General features: G+C 49.0%; 1 protein-coding gene across 1 annotated transcript in view; it reads right to left on the bottom strand.

Annotated features, from left to right (window-relative positions):
- LOC306752888 (histone deacetylase 4-like) overlaps positions 1 to 17675 on the bottom strand; it is a gene marked incomplete at its 5' end in the record, with an annotated part of 39130 nt that extends 21455 nt beyond the window's left edge. Inside the window, 3 exons of the mRNA XM_079236717.1 lie at positions 1271 to 1605; positions 8573 to 8641; positions 17654 to 17675. Of these exons, the coding sequence (XP_079092843.1) occupies positions 1271 to 1605; positions 8573 to 8641; positions 17654 to 17675 (426 nt within the window). The remainder of the gene's footprint in view (positions 1 to 1270; positions 1606 to 8572; positions 8642 to 17653) is intronic.
- Between the last annotated feature and the right edge of the window lie 269 nt (positions 17676 to 17944).

Genomic DNA, 17944 nt, shown 5'->3' with positions numbered 1-17944 from the left:
ACAGGAGACAGAAGATAAGACAGAAAGGAGACAGGAAGGAATGAAGGAGGATACAAATGTAGAAAAGCAAAAAGGGGGGCAGACGAGAAAGAAGACAGAGAGAAGCAATACAGAAAGACAGTCAGGAAGAGAGGAGGAAACGGAAAACAGTTAAGGAGAGAAAGGAGGGAAGAGAAGGAGGAAATAGAGGAAAGAAAGGGCAGTTAGAAAAAATGAGACAAGGAGGAAGACAGGAAGTAATGAAGGAAGAGAAAGGGGGAGAAGAAAGAAGACAGGAAAGAAGTACAAGAGTAGGAGAGGAAAGAAGGAGGACAGACAAGGAGACAGTAAGGAGGAAAGACAAGATGCTAGAAAGATGACAATAAAGGAATCAAAGAAAGACGCTAGACGGTATGAACCAAGTTGCACAGGAGGAATTAAAACCATTACACTCAAAGTAATGTAATCCTGCACACTGCGATCTAATCTCCTGCCCCCACAATCCATTTTTAGTCCTTTTATTCTAAGTCCTGAAAAAAGAAGAAGAAGTAGTTCAGCTGAATCTGCGTGTGTTGCAATTCATAGTACGAGCAGTAATATTCTACAAACACTGGAATATTTTTATGTGACATTTAAGCCCCACAGGAGCTGTCGGGGGCCCCCAATGAATTACTCCTCCCCGAGTGGGCGTGCTGATCTAGATTCACTTTGTATTTCCAGGTCACTTCGATAGCGATGATCCCGCCTTAATCATCCGGCGCTCAACATGTACAGCAAGTCTGACTCAAAGAGCCAAACACCTCTTCATCAAATGAGGCTTCTGAAGGCGCTCTACGTATTATTGGGATGCTTGCATTTAAAGTAAGGCTACGTAAGTTCGTCTTGCACACGGGTCCTGGGTCTAAACGCGTCCTTGTACGGCTGATATCCGTCTCTCGGCTGCCTCCCCGCTCAGAGCGAGTGATTTTAAGCTGACGGAGCGGTCTGTTAATGAAGAAGAAGGCTAAATCAAGAGCTGCCTCTGCTTTGTTTAGTCAAGTTTTAAATAGGTCTGGGCCGCGTGCCTGCTGCTCCTGCTGCTCCTGCTGCTCCTGCTGCTTACTCTTTACTTTAATTGTATTTGCTGTTGGCTGCTGTTAATCTACAGCTTTAATGATTGATGATGCTATTTTCCTTCCAAATGAAGGTCAAATGAACTCAACGCTGAACCTTTGAGGAGGCGGATGGAAGGAGAAAGTAGCGTAAGATGGTCGCACCTCAGGATTACACTACAGTACGGTCACTGACATACCTTAATATGCTCCTGGAGCTGGACCTCGTGCTGGCGGGACAGCTGCTCGTGCTGCCGCTGGAACTCAGCGATAAGGATCTGCCGCTGGATCTGCTGCTTCTGCTTCAGGGTGAGCAGCTCCTGCTGCAGCTGCTGCTCGCGCACGCCGCCGCCGCCGGCCTGGCACGTGCCTCCCAGCAGCCCGGGGCCGGGCGACTGCTGACCGGGCGGGGAGAGCGAGCACACCTGCTGCTGCTGCTGCTGCTGCTGCTGCTGCTGGTGGTGATGGTCCACGCGCAGGTCCATGGGGATGGCGGCCGGAGGGAGACGCAGGGGCAGCGCCGAGTTGATGTCCACTGCGGGGGAGACGCACAGACGTTGGCACAGACGCTGCGATCGCGTGAAGCTACAGATCAGTGATTCTAAAAAGCACCTCGGCGTTTACAACCGCGAGGAGACGCATTGTGCAGCTGAATGGGATTACATTAAAGCGCTTCAAAATGCTCGGGGATGAGCGATATGAAGACGATACCTGTTGACACCAATCAGCATCAAAGGGTTTCAACGCTTTGGAGTTCGAATCAATTAGTTTTAGTGAAGGGAAACACACGGCTGCATAGAAACTACTGTGTGCACATTTATTCGACACATGCTTTCAATTGACAGCGTGAAGGTCAATAATCAAAACTGACCGATGTATCATGTGTCAAGAATTGACTGTTATTCGATCAAACAAAAGGTCTAAATCTTTGGTTTCTGTGGCGCTCACGGCAGCTTTGAATCCCCCGTGGTGGTGGCCATCTTCTATTTCTTTTGTTTAAGTGATAGCAGAGTGTTTTTCCAAAGCTAACCCTGACCTCTGACCTCTTTGTCGGAGAGGTGATGACATCATCTTCTTATGGGAATCAATAAAGCTTCACATCCGTAGCTACACACGGAGCCCGCCGGCACCTGACAAAGATTGCATTGACCCGGCGAGGTGCGGGCCTTGAGCCACCCACAAATCACTGCACAGGAAGCCCTCCAATCACGCGGCTTCCTCCCCATTAAATCCGAATAAACAGAGAGCCGATTGGCTGATTATTTACCTACATGTTTGCAGAGTGCACGGCGAGAGCCAGAGATACTTGCCCCGAACTTTGTGTTAATAAAGAGGCAAACACGCCGCCGCTGGCACACTTCATGGCATCGGGGTTACGGAGCCACACGACCAACCAAACCGCTCACATGAGGGGAGTACAGAGCGAGCATTATGCGGCAAATTGACATTTATGCCTAAGAACCTGGAGGGGTTTCTCAGGATTCTTTTTTTAGGGACATTGCGCTTGAACTTTAACTCAACCCACTCGAACACAATCGCACAAATTAAAGCGTGTGAGGAGGCCTCGGTGATCGTGAATCCACTTTTTATTGGAATCTTCTACCTTTCCGCTCCCGAGTTCCCTGCATCTGTTGATCTACGACGCATCCCCTCTCTGAGACGGGCCACGTTTGAAAAGTGAAGCATTCATAGAGGATCCTCTGCGTGGAAACAGCTTCCTCTTCTTCCTCTTCTTCATCTACACGCAAACAGCAGGTTGAACGCACCCAGAGTAACGACATGCAACGGGTCCCGGAGGGTCTCCCGTCATGTGGCGGATGACAACAGCATGTGAGGCGGGAGCCGGCACTCTCTCTTAATCTGCTTACGAAGTCTCCAAAGTGAGAATTAGTCTCTCTGTTACAACCCGTGGGACATGAGGTTTGACATTTCCCTCGTCATAAGATGCCTTCTTTCATTCCCCGCTTTTTTTTCACCTCAGTCTTCTTCTTTCTTCCACTATTAAGTCTCCTTCCACGAAAAGGAGCCAGGAGTGTTTCGCTATTTGTGAATCTGACTAACAAGGTGCCCAATCTTTAGTGAAGCGCAGCGACGCCCTCGGCGGCGGCTGATCCGTCTCATTCAGAGGCGACGGCGAGAAGAGAGGAAAGAGTGACTCCTCCACGTCGTGAATCATCATTTCACAGCATGAAAAGAGAGTTTTGACAGCAAGATGCTGGATTCCGAAAAGAAAAAAAGAAAAATCAAAATATTACAGAAAACTTATTCTCCGGAGACATTTCGATTTCTGACTTGGATCCGTATGAGTCACTCTGCAGTTTGAGATCCCTGCTGACGGTTAAAGAGTCTGTCGGCTGCAAAGAGCCAAGGACTCCGTGTTAAGTCTTCAAGCTGACGTCAAAGGTAAACATGCACCATTTTTTTTAAATCTAAGAGCAGTTTTATCAAGTGAAAGAGGACGCCGGTCGTTTACCATCGGAGGTGATAGGAAAGTAAAAAGAAAGAAAGGACCGGGGCGATGTGACCGTGACAGAAACGCTGCACTCGTCAAAGGCTCCAATCTTGGCTCATGCAAATCCATAACTCATGCGCACCAGCGGGTGCACGCACGCACACACACACACACACACACACACACACACACACACACACACACACACACACACACACACACACACACACACACACACCCCGGACAAAATGTTCCTCTTTGGGTATTGAATCCCTGACACAACACAAACAACGATGGTGACGCGCACAAACGCGCCGCGTCTCTGCCGGAGTTGCAGAAAGAGAGACGGGGAATCGGCGGTGTGGTTGAACGTACCCATCGGTGCTCTCCTCCTCTTCCTCCTCCTCCTCTTCCTCTTTTCAGCAGCCTCCTCTCTCCTCCTTATCGCTGCACCTCCTCAGTGTATTGCGGCGAATGACAGCTCGCTCCCTTTGCTGCTCATCTGACTTCTCCTCTTCACCTCCGACACTTTTTGCTTCTCGTTCATCCCTTCTCCCGGTAAACCCGATGGGCGTCTCTCTCTCCTCTCCCCCCTCTCTCTCTCTCTCTACCTCCTCCCCTCGTCCCTCGCTTGCCCAGTGGTGACATCACGGGGCAGTCTCAGGCATGCAGCCTGTTTATTCTGCAGCCCTCTGCTTTTCCAGGAACCAACGTCACACACACACACACACACACACACACACACACACACACACACACACACACACACACACACACACACACAGCACTCTCTCCCTCACTCTGTCTCCCCCCCCTCGACCTGCTTCCCTAGCTTCTAAAGGCAAAGGAAAAGCCTCCACGCCGGTTGTAGTGCATCAAATATGTCCTGCCTCCTTCTCCTCGCAGGCGTCCCATTCGGCTGCATGTGTCCTTTCCCCCCTCATCCTCCCCCATAATAACCATGTGGTTTTAATACCCAGTGCTCAAATTCCTGGCCTGGAATTTGCCAACATTTCCCAAACAAATAAAACCACAAGATGGAGGATCATAAAAAAAACAAGAAAATTATGCAGGATTAGTGTTAGATAATGGTTTGTTATTGTTTTTTAAACACAACTCTGCTACTGTAGTCCTGCATCCCATTATTAGAGTACAGGTCTCGTATTTTGACATTTGCAGGCTTTTTATCATTTACTTTTTTTTATATCTTTATATTGCATTAGCTGAATATTTTTTGATTCATCAGTTCACTGCTGTTTCTTTTGTCGCTTTACTTTTCCTCCCTTTCCTGTCTGTTTTATTTTGTGTTTTCAGTTTTTTGTGAGTCCTAAGAAAAGTCCTTCATGCAAATGTTCAAGATATATAACATATAATATATATAATATTTCAAGAAAACCATCAGCAATAAATGGTTCAGCAAAATGAGAATAACTGTGAGACAATATTTGAGTTGTTCAATTCGTTAGTCGAGCAACAGACATATTTATCACCACTATTGTAATTACCAATGAATCATTTCAGTATTTTTTCAAGCAAAAGTGCAACATTTGTCAGATTGTTCTTTATCATAAACTGATTATCTTTGGATAAGCTGGACACATTTGAGCAATTTGAATGTGCTTTTTTCACTTTCTTGTAACGCTTCTTGACCAAACAATTGAAAAAGTAATCTAGAATAAAATTACGAGACGAATCAATGGTGAAAACAATCATTGATTGCAGAGCTATAACAGGTCAAGCTCAATAAAAGGCTCCACGGCTGCAGTACGGTCCCTCAAAGGTCAAAACACACACTAAACTACCCGGTAACACGCATGTAAACTCAGCATCTTCGCGTACGAGCGGTGCTTTCAGACACGTACCTCGGCTCACAGATGTGTGCCGGATAGCAGCCAGTATGAGGGCACTCAGAGGAACAACCAAAACAAAGAGGAACCGTCTCGTCTGGCGGGGGACCGGAGGAGCTTCCGGGAGTCGTACACTGACAATCTCACCTGGAGCCAACACTAGTTTGACAGGTACTTTGTCTGCGTCTGTTCCTGTTCGCTCCTTTCCTTTGAGCGCTTCAAAGTTTCCTTTCGGTTTGATATGGAACATATTTGAGGCATGAGGTTGGATCTCCACTTGCGATGCGAGTGTTTTTTCATTCCCATTCTCTAGAACCTTTTTTTCTTCTTCTTCCCTCAGCCGAACCTTTACTCCTTGACCTCTCTCCCTCCCAGCAGGTACCTCTCCTCCCTGCCTCCCTCCCTCCTTCGCGCCCTGTCCTCCGGCCCCGCTCGGCACCCTTCCCCGTTCAGCGGCTCCCTCCCACCTTCCTTCCCTCCATCTCCCTGCAACGGATCACAATCTGTTTACAACCCCTCCGGCGCACTCCACAACTCTTCTGGCTCCAATTGCAGATCTATTAATACCAGACAATGCAGAGGCCTGGCGTCTCTGATTTGAGGCTCGGTTCGCCGAGTGTATATCCCGCGGTCCGACTGCCTGAGCTCCACACTCGTTAGGCTTTATAGACGTCACACTGAGGCGAGCCGAGCTGTTTAGAGCGGCAGATCTTCTTCCTTCTTTTTATGCATGCAAAGCAATGACAGAGGAGGAGATATTCTGCACAGGGTTTCACAGTGAATTTAGCAGCGGGGCGAGATGAGTGGCAACAAGTAGCACATCTGTTGACGGTGGAAAATAGCTGCGGTCGGCTTACTGATTGGTCTCTGAGGGTGGGTTGCGTAGAACATCCGCCTACGTTACTTTCTTGCCTCCGTGCAAACTCTTGGTTTTCGACAAGCGCGTCCTGGTTATGAGCTTGCAGCAAAAGCCCGACTGCGATCGCTGTGACCTCTTGAGGAGCGAGAACGAGACGCTGACGGGGGTGGAGGAGGGAGGGGGAGGGCCGTGCGAGCTCCGACATGTCGCGGCCCCCGCTGACGTCACGCAAATGTCTGGAGCGCCGCAGCTTGACGGGCGGAGGTTGAGATTGAGGTGCAGTACGTGCAGGAACGTGTCCAGGCCTGTGAGTGTTTATACTGTATACGCTCACGTCCCGGAGCCCAGCGCTGGCTGCAACATTTCCAATCTTGAGTCTTGTCAAATAGACACAAAAAAAAAAGTTTTTTGTCTATTGGTTCCTGCTTTGGTTTTGGACTGCTGCTCAGGCAAAATATGAAGACATTATCTTAAATTATTCACAGTTCTATGACATTTTAGAGACTACCTCCAAAGCTCTTGCACTCCAGACGAGACATTTTATTGACCGAACGGTTAAGAACATTATCAGCTGACCAGTTGGCCAGTTAATCTGCTGTAGCTCTCCAGTTTTGCATCAGTGAGGGAAATGGGGCCTTCCCAGGAGCGCCGTGGTCGCCGAGTGGTTCACACGGCATCGACACGCGTCCCCGATTCGATTCTAGCTGCGGAACATTTGTTGCACGTCACCCCTCTCTCTCTCTCTCTCTCTCTCTCTCTCTCTCTCTCTCTCTCTCTCTCTCCCCTTCAGTTTGCTTCTCCACTTTCCTCTGTCCATTCACCAACAGCCCAACCCCAAACATTTACAACGGAGAAGACTTTTGCATGTTTGCTCAATAAATGAGTTCAACGATTCAACGGACAGTCGATCATTTGTTTATTCTCCGTTGCTGTTTCAGCACCAGTTCTTCTCCTCCCTCTCTCCTCTCGTCGCGAGGTCAAAGGTTAATGATCGGCGCGTCGTGAGCGCAGTTATTGCAAACGACCGACGCTGCTTTGCGTGAAAAACCAAACCCGGGTGTTTGCTTTGAGCTACGAAGCTCCCGGCAGACCACTGCTTTGCATCCCAAAAGAAAGCGCCGCACGCTTTGCGCTCCAAGACAACAGATTTCGAGAATATCCGATGAAGTCACTCCAGTGAATTTCAATATTTCATCCGCCTCGCCTGAGGCGCACAGAACATAACCCCCGACAACAAGGTTTCGGGAGGAGAGAAAAAGGTACTTTGGGTCAAAGTGAGGAAGAAGTTGTCATTCGCTTGTTCTTCCAGAGCAACAGAGTGCTGAACAGCAGCTTCCTGCTTCCCGCCGCTCCGTGGCATCATAGGAGCTAAAGAGCAGCATGGGCAGTAAATTATGAATCGCACTTCTACTATTTCCATTATTTTTGAAGGGGGGCGGGGGGAAATCAAAAATGGTTTCTCCGCGGTGATAAATGAAAAGAACAGAGCAATTTAAGCTCCCTCATTATGGAATCAGAAAATGCATTATGCATATATTACCTCAGACTCGTTTCTCCTTCAGATTACCTCATCTCCATCTGGGCTCCTTTCATTGCTGTGCTCTCGCCTCGGCACAGCTTCGCCTCTGCTCCCTCCTCGTCCGCCCTGCCAGTGTTTGTATGGACTGGAGGTGGAGGAAGCTACTGTAAATACGGTGCAACACTTTGTGATGTTTTGACAGCGTCCTTTGCAAAGGAGGCAGAACGCTTGCGGCAGATGGGGATTTGGAGAGAGAAGCCTATTTGCACCTTTTTTTATTTATAGATGTATATTTTCAGTCCACAAGCTCAAAAAAAAGGAAAGCTCCGATTTGTTTTGGGACTATCTCCGCTCCCGCCTCGGTGACTCTTGCAGCAAACACATCACCAAGACAGTCACAATTTACTTGTTTTGTTTCGCTTCACATTTTTGGCAGCCATTCCTCTCGAGTCGTTCGACAACAATTTCACATGAGCTCACAAGCGGAGCGCCAACATTCAGGCGGCTGTATTTCCATTCAACAAAATGGCACTGCATAAATCAAAACGCACAGGAGTCAGCGTGGACTCTTCTTTGGACTTATTAAAAACCAACGAGCAAATAGGGTCAGCCATGAACGGATGCTATTTAAAGTGAGGACACTTTGATAATCGGAACTGGAAAGGAAATCCGACACATTCTAGGAACAACATCTATGCATGCAAAGTTGCACAGGATGTGGTTAATAGTGAAATCACGTAGGTGCACACACACACGCACACATGCACTGTCTTTGGTTTACAGAAGCTCATGCACACACACACACACACACACACAGTGTCCAACCTGTTGGGATGTGGTTGAGCGCCGACGTCTTCAGAACCTCCAGCGGCTGCTCCTTCCCCAGGATCCCCTCTGTGGGAGAGAGAGCACACTCCGCTTCAAATATGGTCCGCAACATTGAGGCGGGCTTCCGGCGACAAAGCGTGCTAATTCAGGCGGTTGAGACCACAGTCCGGGGCGGGCGGGCGGGCTTCAGGTCATCTGCAAGGCTGCGAGCACATGCCGCGCCGCGGCTACCGCCACCTGAGCGACTGCCCGCTGCATGACCAGCGAAAAGAGCAAGCTGCTGAATTAGTCGGAGCGGCTCGGCTGCAGAGGGACGAAATCGGAGGGACGCCTGAAGGGAGCAGCCTTCATCAGCTCCCGTGTGCTTGTGTGCGAGTTCGGTGTGAGAGAGGAGGGATGGTGGGGCTCGACTGATACTGCCTGTGCTCAGCATAGCAAATGTGGCTGGCAGCAGCAGCGGAGAGGGATGAAGGGGAGGTGGGGGGGGGATGGAGACGAGGGGTGGGAGGGAGAGAGGTAAAAATAGCTCACCCTTTTGTGTATAACAGCACATGCGGGGAGCGCACACCCAACGCACACACATGCAGACACAAAGACACACTGCTGCCTTTGCCGCTCTCCTGTGTTTGTGTGCGCGTGTGTGTGCGTGTGTGTGTGCGTGCGTGTGTGTGTGTGCAAGTGTGTAGGCTGTAATTATAGTGGCAACATGAAAAGGCTTTTGTAGCTGCCGAGCCCTGGGAAGACATGGCTATAAAAAGCAGAGCGACAGAGAGGGGTGGTGGAGGAGGAGGAGAAGGAGAAGGAGGAGGAGAAGGAGGAGGAGGAGGAGGAGGAGGAAGGGGAGAGGGGGGAGACAGAGGTAAGGAGGGGAGAGAAAGAGAGAGAGAGGTGATGAGGATGAGGCGATGGAGGAAAAACAACGAAAAAAAGGCGCAAAAAAAGGGAGGAGAGAGGAAGGGATGGAATTGACATGCATCGCAGCTCCACACCAATCTGCGACTACTGACACACACATTCTCTATATGTGCATGTATTTTTAGTAATTTTTAGTAATCATGGGCACCTGATCCATGTGTGTGTGTGTGTGTGTGTGTGTGTGTTATATATATATATTCTGAGCACAAGGCTGAAAGACATCTGAGGCGCTCAAACATGCAATTATTCCTTTGGATGGGAGATGAAAACCAATGTAAAATCCCTTTGGAGGAATAAAAGAGAGGAAAACAGGCGAGCGTCTCACTGTGCATGATCTATTTCTGGAATTCTCCCTGGACCAGACTAGCACACACACACACACACACACACACACACACACACACACACATACACACACACGCACACTTAATTAGCCATGAAGCTGGAGGACACGTTGTGCGCTGATTACGTGTGTGTGTGTGTGTGTGTGTGTGTGTGTGTGTGTGTATTCGTCTCGCACCACCTTGCATGAATGGCTGCACCCATGATGCACCAATCCCTCTGAGGACTTGGGTGTGGACTCATCACGTTTGGTCCTGTTCACACGAATGTCAACCCACTTTAGTTCACCGCTATCCTCTCACCGCCAGATATTGCTGCCCTACCTATCATAATGAATCAATAAAAAAGCAAAACCGACACTGGAGACAGGTCAAATCTGCGGCCTCCTCCACACGCGTGTCAGAATGTATGTAAATAAAGCAGACGGGCGGTCACGCCACCTCGCACGTCCCTGCCTCCCCAAAACAAACACACCCATGACAGCGGATATCTCTGCACGAGGATATTCAAATGAAAGCAGGTTTTGCGATGTAAACTGATGACACTTGTGGCTCGGAGTCATCCTACTCCTGGATGCTGGTCGGCGCTTTACGGGGGGGGGGGGGGGAAGACGTCTTTGTCTGCGGTTAGTTGTGACAAACAGCGTATAAGCTTTCAGTCCGGGCCGCGCGGTTGGAACCCGAGACGCACGTGGAGGCAGGTGTGACACACACACGTCAAACACAACCGCCACACACTTGCAGAGAAGTGCCCCTTACCGAGGCAACGGGGCCCATCAAGCTTGAATGTAGCCTAGTTACCCAGAAGCCCCCCTTCCCCTGCCCTCCCTCCAGCGCCTTCTTTCCTCCCTCTCTCCATCCTCCTCTCTCCTCTAGGTCCCACTGGGCAAGCATCGGGAGACAGGGAGCTATAAATAGCCTCGGCTCGCCTCAGGCAGAGAGTCAGTCGGCTCGAGCTAATGCAGCTACCGCTCGCTGAAAAACATGCATGTTATGATCTGCGCTCTGAATGGGGAGGGGGAGCGCGGAGCTAAATGGTGGAGCGCCCCGTCTGCTGCATTGCTGAGCGTAGTTTTGTGACAGTAAAAGAGAGACAGGATGGGGGGCGGGAGGGGGGGCTCCACTCCGGCCTGCATGCTCCGTGTTGACAGAGGCCTTTGTTGTGCGGGAGAAACGAGATGTGTGTCTGTGCCACAAAGAGCGACAGAGCCCGAGAGAAAGGGAGGAAGGATGCTCCGGCCTCATTACATTCAGCGCACTTCCGTTCTGGCTGCTCCGTCCAGGGGTGACTCCGGCGCGCAAGGTGAACCCGACAGGAACAATACGATTAATCAAACACGCCTCTCCTTGAAGAGCCTGTTTTCCCCTCTGGGTCGCACATTTGCTTCCCCGAGGGCACGGCTGACGTCACGGCGACTGATAAAAGAGAACGGGCGACCCCTGCGTGAGCCTCCGACGGTTTGCGTCCCGCGAACAGTCGGAAACGACCGTCTGACCCCCATTTCATGCCGGGAGAGTCGGGGGGGGGGGGGGGGGGGGGGGTGTTTCACTGAGTTGTGTCTGCAGTTCAGATTCATGCATTTGATATGACATTTGTATGTGATTTATTAGCTCCTTTATAATTGATTATATTCAGGAAGCACCAAAGGTATGGGACTAAGCTGCATCTTGATGACTTGACTATTGGTGTTTTATCGCAACTTTGACAATCAGGTATGATGAAAGTTTACTTTTAAGTCATGTGCATTGCAACATTAATAAACAATGCCACAACACACACGCCCAGGCGGCCATATTGGAGGTCCAATATTGGTTTCTAACCATGTGCGTTGAGTGTGCTTCCCTGACTTTTGCATTCTGGGATGGACTGCAGACCTTTGCAGTGACCCAGTGCAGCAATAATTAAGGATAAAGAAAATGCATAAAAGCAATTATTGAACTGACCCGCACACATCACCTTCGACATACACCACTCAGAACGCTTTCCGTATATTTCCTGATTATTTGCACTCGGACGATTCTTAATGGACGTCCACGCCCGGTTGCTAGGAGATTCGTGATGCAACTGTAAAGCCTCAGCAGCCGGGGCTAATGCCTTAGACCAACAAACACCCACAGTATGTGAGATGACAGTTGCTCTGCAGCCACTATGCATACAGAGTAACAGGTGCACCATTTCATATTTGGTGTTTGGCACTGTGGCGCTGCATGTCAGAAGGCAAAGACAGGGCTCCGAGGAGGCAGTGTAAACCGTAATTGCCGCTGACAGCTCGTTGGCGGGACACAGTGTATCCCGTTTCTCGGCTGGGACGGGACAAAAGACAAGGGGACAAAAGACGCGTCCCGTTCATTGCTCCCTCTCCGCTGTCTCTGTCCCGATACCAATTAAAAACAGAGCTTTTCTAATGTAACCCGCACATAAAACCCGTCTAAAGGCCACGATTGGGTGTTTGTTATTGGAGGGGGATGGGTGTGGCGGGACGGGACGGGTGCTGCGCTCCATTTGCACAAGGACAAAGCAGGGCTTGTGCATGTAGGGGGTCGCTCGTTGCACAAGAGACACCCTCCCCGCTCCCTCCCTCCCTCCTCCCCCCCGGGGTTTGTTCTGGGATGGAGTGTTTGTCGTGTTCAGCCAAGTTGGTGGCACATGGGAGGGCCGGCGATCTGTCTGGCTGGCAGCAGCCTCGGCTCTGCTCACCGGGGTTCACCGAGGGCGGGAACACGCCGCCGGAGTGCGTTTTGCAATCTGCCACAGTTATTTTACGTAATTCGTTTTTTGCAGGACGGGAAACAACATCAGCACGAGTAGACGGGCCGGACAAACGCCACAACGGGGCCCCGAAATAGCCCTCTGAGCCCTCTAGCGCTCGTGTCCCGCCGCACAGAAAGCGCGGCAACAAACGGCGGCAACAAACGGCTCAGTCGTGAAGAGGAGAAGCAACACGGGAGACCAAATGTAATGATTGTTTGTCCGCCGTGCACGCACGTGTGCTTATCTTGTGTGTGTGTGTGTGTGTGTTTGTTTCTAAAAATAGACGCAGGGATAAGCCGGGCCCTCTTTATTGCAGCGAAAACTTTTAACCCCTTCACCCCTTTGAGCAGCGTGATATGCGATTGCGTGCGTTTGGATAAGAGGATGAACAAAGGGGGTCACTCTGGGAGAGTGCACGCGATGAGAGAAATGTAAATTTAATGCATGAACCATCATGCACTTTGGCCTTTTGTTCATATCTCATATAGGCAGCCACTGCAGAGGGAGTACTTTTTTTGAGAAGGTGATTGCTGTGGAAGCTTCCTTCTTCACAGCTTTGTGTCTGTGCTCCTGTGGACCAGTTAGGAATGATGTGTCTGTCTCAAGGACACCTTCCTTACTTTCTCTTACTGGGGGGAAGGGAAAGTGCTTTTCATTCACTTTTTCACAAGCCGGTGATCTTCCCGTCCCAAGTCTGTTCCTTAAATCTCCGTGCCGCTGCTGCCCCGTTAATAGTATCTGGCAGGTGTAATAAAAAGAAAATCCATAATATGGATTTATAGGCGTCCAGAGATCCGGAGTGCTGCAGTGTTTATCAAATACAGGCGTGAGACCCGACGATGGGCCGTCAAATTACTCCCACAAAGCGAGAAAAACATGAACATACAGAGTGAAAATTAAGCTTTTCCGTCTCTGCCGTGTACAAAAATGTGACACACGCACAGTGACGGTGCAGAGGTTTTATCAGAGCCCTATTTTTTTTTATTAGAACGCCGTGTGTCTGCGACTACATGCATGCGTGTGCTGCGCAGTGTGTCCCAGCGTCCCTTGGGTCGGGGAACAACCCGACCCCGGGGTGTGTAAACACATTTACACATGTGTGTATCACTACCTCGTCAGCAGCAACCCCTCGCCAAAGACAACATGCAGCAGAAAGCGGTTACTTAAAGGAATAGTTCCACATTTTTTATGTAAAAAGGAGCAACAGGAGCTTGAAAACAGTCTGTTACAATTGTATTATTTGTAATGTTCACATGTTTTGAATAAAGGAGTGCATGTTGAAGGAATAAAAGCGTAGTTACAACGATCTCACTATCTTTTTCTGGAGCTACTGTTCCCTGCTTTTGAACAGTTGTCTACTTAATATTTCACATTATTGCACAAATTGAGGGTTTGTGTTTTCAAGTCCCATCACAGTCTTTCAGGAAATCAACGTGTGGCCATAAAACACTATAAAACTATATGAAAGTTGCGATTGTAACTTCGGATATTGCCGAGCCTTCGAGGAAGGGAGCGCTGTGTCAAGTTCGCCGTCTCAGAGCCATAAAAAGCGCTGGCGCCCACACACACACACACACACACACACACACACACACACACACACACACACACACACACACACACCCTGCACAGTGAAGCAGGAGAAATGAGATCTGAACAGTTTCGATATCCTGATGCCTGCTTGCTTTTTTACAAATCTGAATAAAACAACTGAAAGTTCAAACCTCTCATTCATTGATAATTACTTGCAGTACCTGCGTGTGTGTGTGTGTGTGTGTGTGTGTGTGTGTGTGTGTGTGTGTGGATGACTCATTTACACACCCTGTTCTTGCTCCAATGGTGAAAGCTGCAGAATTTCCTGGAAAAACGGTGCACTTTTGAGTAAAATTAAAAAACTAATCGTTGCCAGCAAGCAACCCCTTCCTTCTTTAACAAGTCACTGAAACCCGTGAAGGAGGCCGCCTGCTCTCCTGAGACTCTTCACCCGGCCCTCATGGTGCCGACAGGCCGACATGAGCGATGAATACGGACCTATCCGCTACAGAAAATAGAAGGATGTGCAGGTGACCCCAACTGCCGAGTCGCCCCAGAGACTCGTGGGAAACACTTGAGGATAAACCCTGAGCTCAAACTTTTCTGAGTAAAGGATGACGAGCAGCTACATTAACCTTGAAGTGAATCACAAAGACAGGCTTTCATTGACAAAGTAACACACTGTCTGTGTTTGGGATCCGCTCAGCAGCACGCCTCAGTTTTCATTGTCTTGTACTCCATATTCAGATCAGCTGCGGATCTGTAGCAATTCATCGTGAGCGTGTCTGGTTACGGAAACCGCGTGCTCAACACGTTAGCTCAACACGTTAGCTCAACACGTTAGCTCAACACGTTAGCTCCTCCCTAAGCACAAGTGTAAAACAAATGTCTCCGGCTAATATGCTAAAGCTCTCCGCACACAGAGTAATCACTCCTGAGCAAACACTCGGGCTTATTTGCTGAAATGCCCGAAAAAGAAAAGAAAAGGTGCTGTTGCGAGCCTGACCCCCCTCCTCCTTTTGTTCTGGAAAAATATAAACCCGACAAAGCGTTTTACATTTCACTTTTCTAGGAAGAGCATTATGGTAAATGTGTAATCTTAAAAAAAAATCCTGCTGCCGTTGTAATAAAGAAAATGAGTAAGTCCTGGATCAAAAGCATGCGTGCTGGTAAGCTCATTTGCAGATTACAGAAATGGCACACAAGCGGGAACGCACGCACACACACTGGCAAACACCACACACACACACACACACACACACAGGGCTTTACACTTTGAGACCTGGTACATGATTGGAAAAAAGTGCAAAGTAACCTCAGAAAAGAAAAGTTGGCAGCTTGGATCGCAGATACAGGAGCACAACAAACGCCGCGGAGGTGAAAAGTCTCGCCGTTCGTCCCCGAGAACAAAGCCGACGTTGTTTGATGACACTCGTTCAAAAACAAACTCAATTGAACAGTTTAAGCAGACGAGCTCTGACCTGAAGCAGCGGGATCAATTCCCCATGCATCTTTTTGTCTTTAAGAGAACAATTATACCCGAGGAATCAAACTGACACCTGACCCCGCTCATTCTCACTTCTGAAAAATATCGCTGACAAGCGCCACAAGGCCGCACAGCGTTGCACATTTTCTTCACATTTCATATCGTACCGACATCCAACGACATGCGTCTCCGAGCTGTCGTTCAAGCAGGAGGAGAAGCAACACCTCAAATTGACGCCCACACTTGGCAGCACTCGGAGGACCGAGACCGTCTCCTCTGAAGGCTCAAAGGCAAACAAGACAGAGAGAAACAGCAGCTGCTGGGAGGAAGCGTCTCTCCCGGAAAGATCGCTGCTATTTTTGGGGGGTTTTGGGGAGAGGTGAGAGATTGTGGGGTTTGGCGCACCTGAGGAGATGAGGGGTAGAAGAGGTGCAGCGTGGGAAATTAAAATGATTGTGTTTTGACAGGAGCTGCTTAGTTTATCTGCTCCATCAGCTGCTGAAGTTTCCTGCCTTGGCTGTGTTCAGATCTGGGCATTGATTCAATATCAATGTTTGTCTTCTTCCAGCAGAATCGGCACTGTGATTAAATGATGATGGACAGTGTTTTTTTTTGTGGAAAATAAGAACACGTATTGATCCGTAGAAACACCCTGCGAGTCCGAGTGACTGGGTACACACTTTTTTGTGGCTTTGACACAGTTTCCTCGTCGAGGTTCATGGACGCGTGAAGAGAGCTCGGTGGCTGTAAAATGACTCCGGCTCGTTCCCAAAAATAGTAACAGCGAGATAAATCGGCTATTAGTGCATTTTACAACTCTTAGGATCTATTGATTTAAATAAAGGCTATTTCAGTTTTCAGAAGTTGATTTATCGCTACAGTTTGGCCACCCTGAAGGCTTTAGTGGGTCAAATGAAAGACGCCATTGAGTTGCATTGTGGGAAATGTAGGATCCGTATCTCGGCCACTGCTGCTTTTATTTTGACCTTTTTATTACATTTTTAAATCCATCTCTACAGAAGTGCGACACTAAATCAAATGATAAATTAAACAAAATTAGTCAGAAACAATTTGAATTTTGTTCAGTAGTGAAAACACGGAAGATTTCTGGATATCACGTGAATATGTCATCCTGCTTGAATGTCTATTACCGTATATTTCAAGGCGGTGAACCCACCTCTGACAACTGAACACTTTGCATATGTGAGCGGATATCGCCGTCTAAATCATCTCATCTCTTCACTTTGTCAGCCCTGTTTGAAGAAGAGATGAGTGTAATGGGTCGTCTAATGATAGCGGTTGAGCCGCGCTAATCCGAGGTTGATTTAACAAGCCAGGTGTCACATACACCTGAGTACCAAGCGCCCTCTCGTAGCGGCGGCGGTGTGCTCAGACGTGTCCGTGAGGGAGATGCTGCAGGGCCGGGGGCGCCGGCTGAGGCTGCAGCCCGTCCACGTCCCCCGGGGGCGCCGCTGGTTACCTCGGCTGTGGTATTTATAGTGCACGCACTCCCAGGTGTACGAGGTAAACACGGTCGACACCGCCAGGTACCACGGCGACCGATGCAGGGGGCTAACCTAGTTTTCCATCTGCTAGCTGCTTCCCGAATAATTCATCAGCTCGCTAAAACAGGAGCTTCTAAACTGAGCTTTGATTGGGCGTCAAAGAGGAGAGTAGACTCTCTTAATGAGCCCGGTTATGGACTTGTTCTCTCGTCCTCTGGAGCTCATTCATATTGAATCAAGCCAATTAACAGTCATACAGCCAGATTAAAAATGTTTTATTGCGTTTTAGCGATAAATGCTCCCGTATATCAATGTGGCAGATGGAGCTGCGGGGAGAGTTTTCCAAATCGAGGAGCGAAACTCTCATTAGTCCTCACGTGAAAGCTGCAAAACGTCACCTCCTTTCTGCCTCTCTGTCACCTGTGAACATGATTTTTCTCCTGATATTGTCACTTCATCCTTCTAACGGCAAGTCAAACGTTTTGATTTTCCACCTTGAGCAAATGCTGATTCATGCTGAAAAGATTTAACGTAACGACATCTTACCTTGGTGGCTGTGTGATGTCATCGCTGACAGGTCGGTGTGTGTATTTGCAGGAGCAGGTGTGATTTACGAGATAGCAATCAGGAAGCTGTAATCATGCCAAAACTGTGGCTGTCCAGGAGTGTGTGTGTGTGTGTGTGTGTGTGTGTGTGTTTAAATGAGTGTTTGTGTGTTCAGGTTGATCCAACGCTCTCTCAAGGCTGGAAACAGGAAGCAAATGTCCGGCGGCAGCAGCCAATCCCCATGAGGCTTCTGATTTGGCTGCTCCAATCAAAGAGCCGGCTCGTTGTCTG

This window comes from Taurulus bubalis (genome assembly GCF_910589615.1).
Source record: "Taurulus bubalis genome assembly, chromosome: 21".
Classification (NCBI taxonomy): Eukaryota; Metazoa; Chordata; class Actinopteri; order Perciformes; family Cottidae; genus Taurulus; species Taurulus bubalis.
Note: the sequence above shows the minus strand (reverse complement) of the source record. Positions and strands in the feature narration are given on the sequence as shown.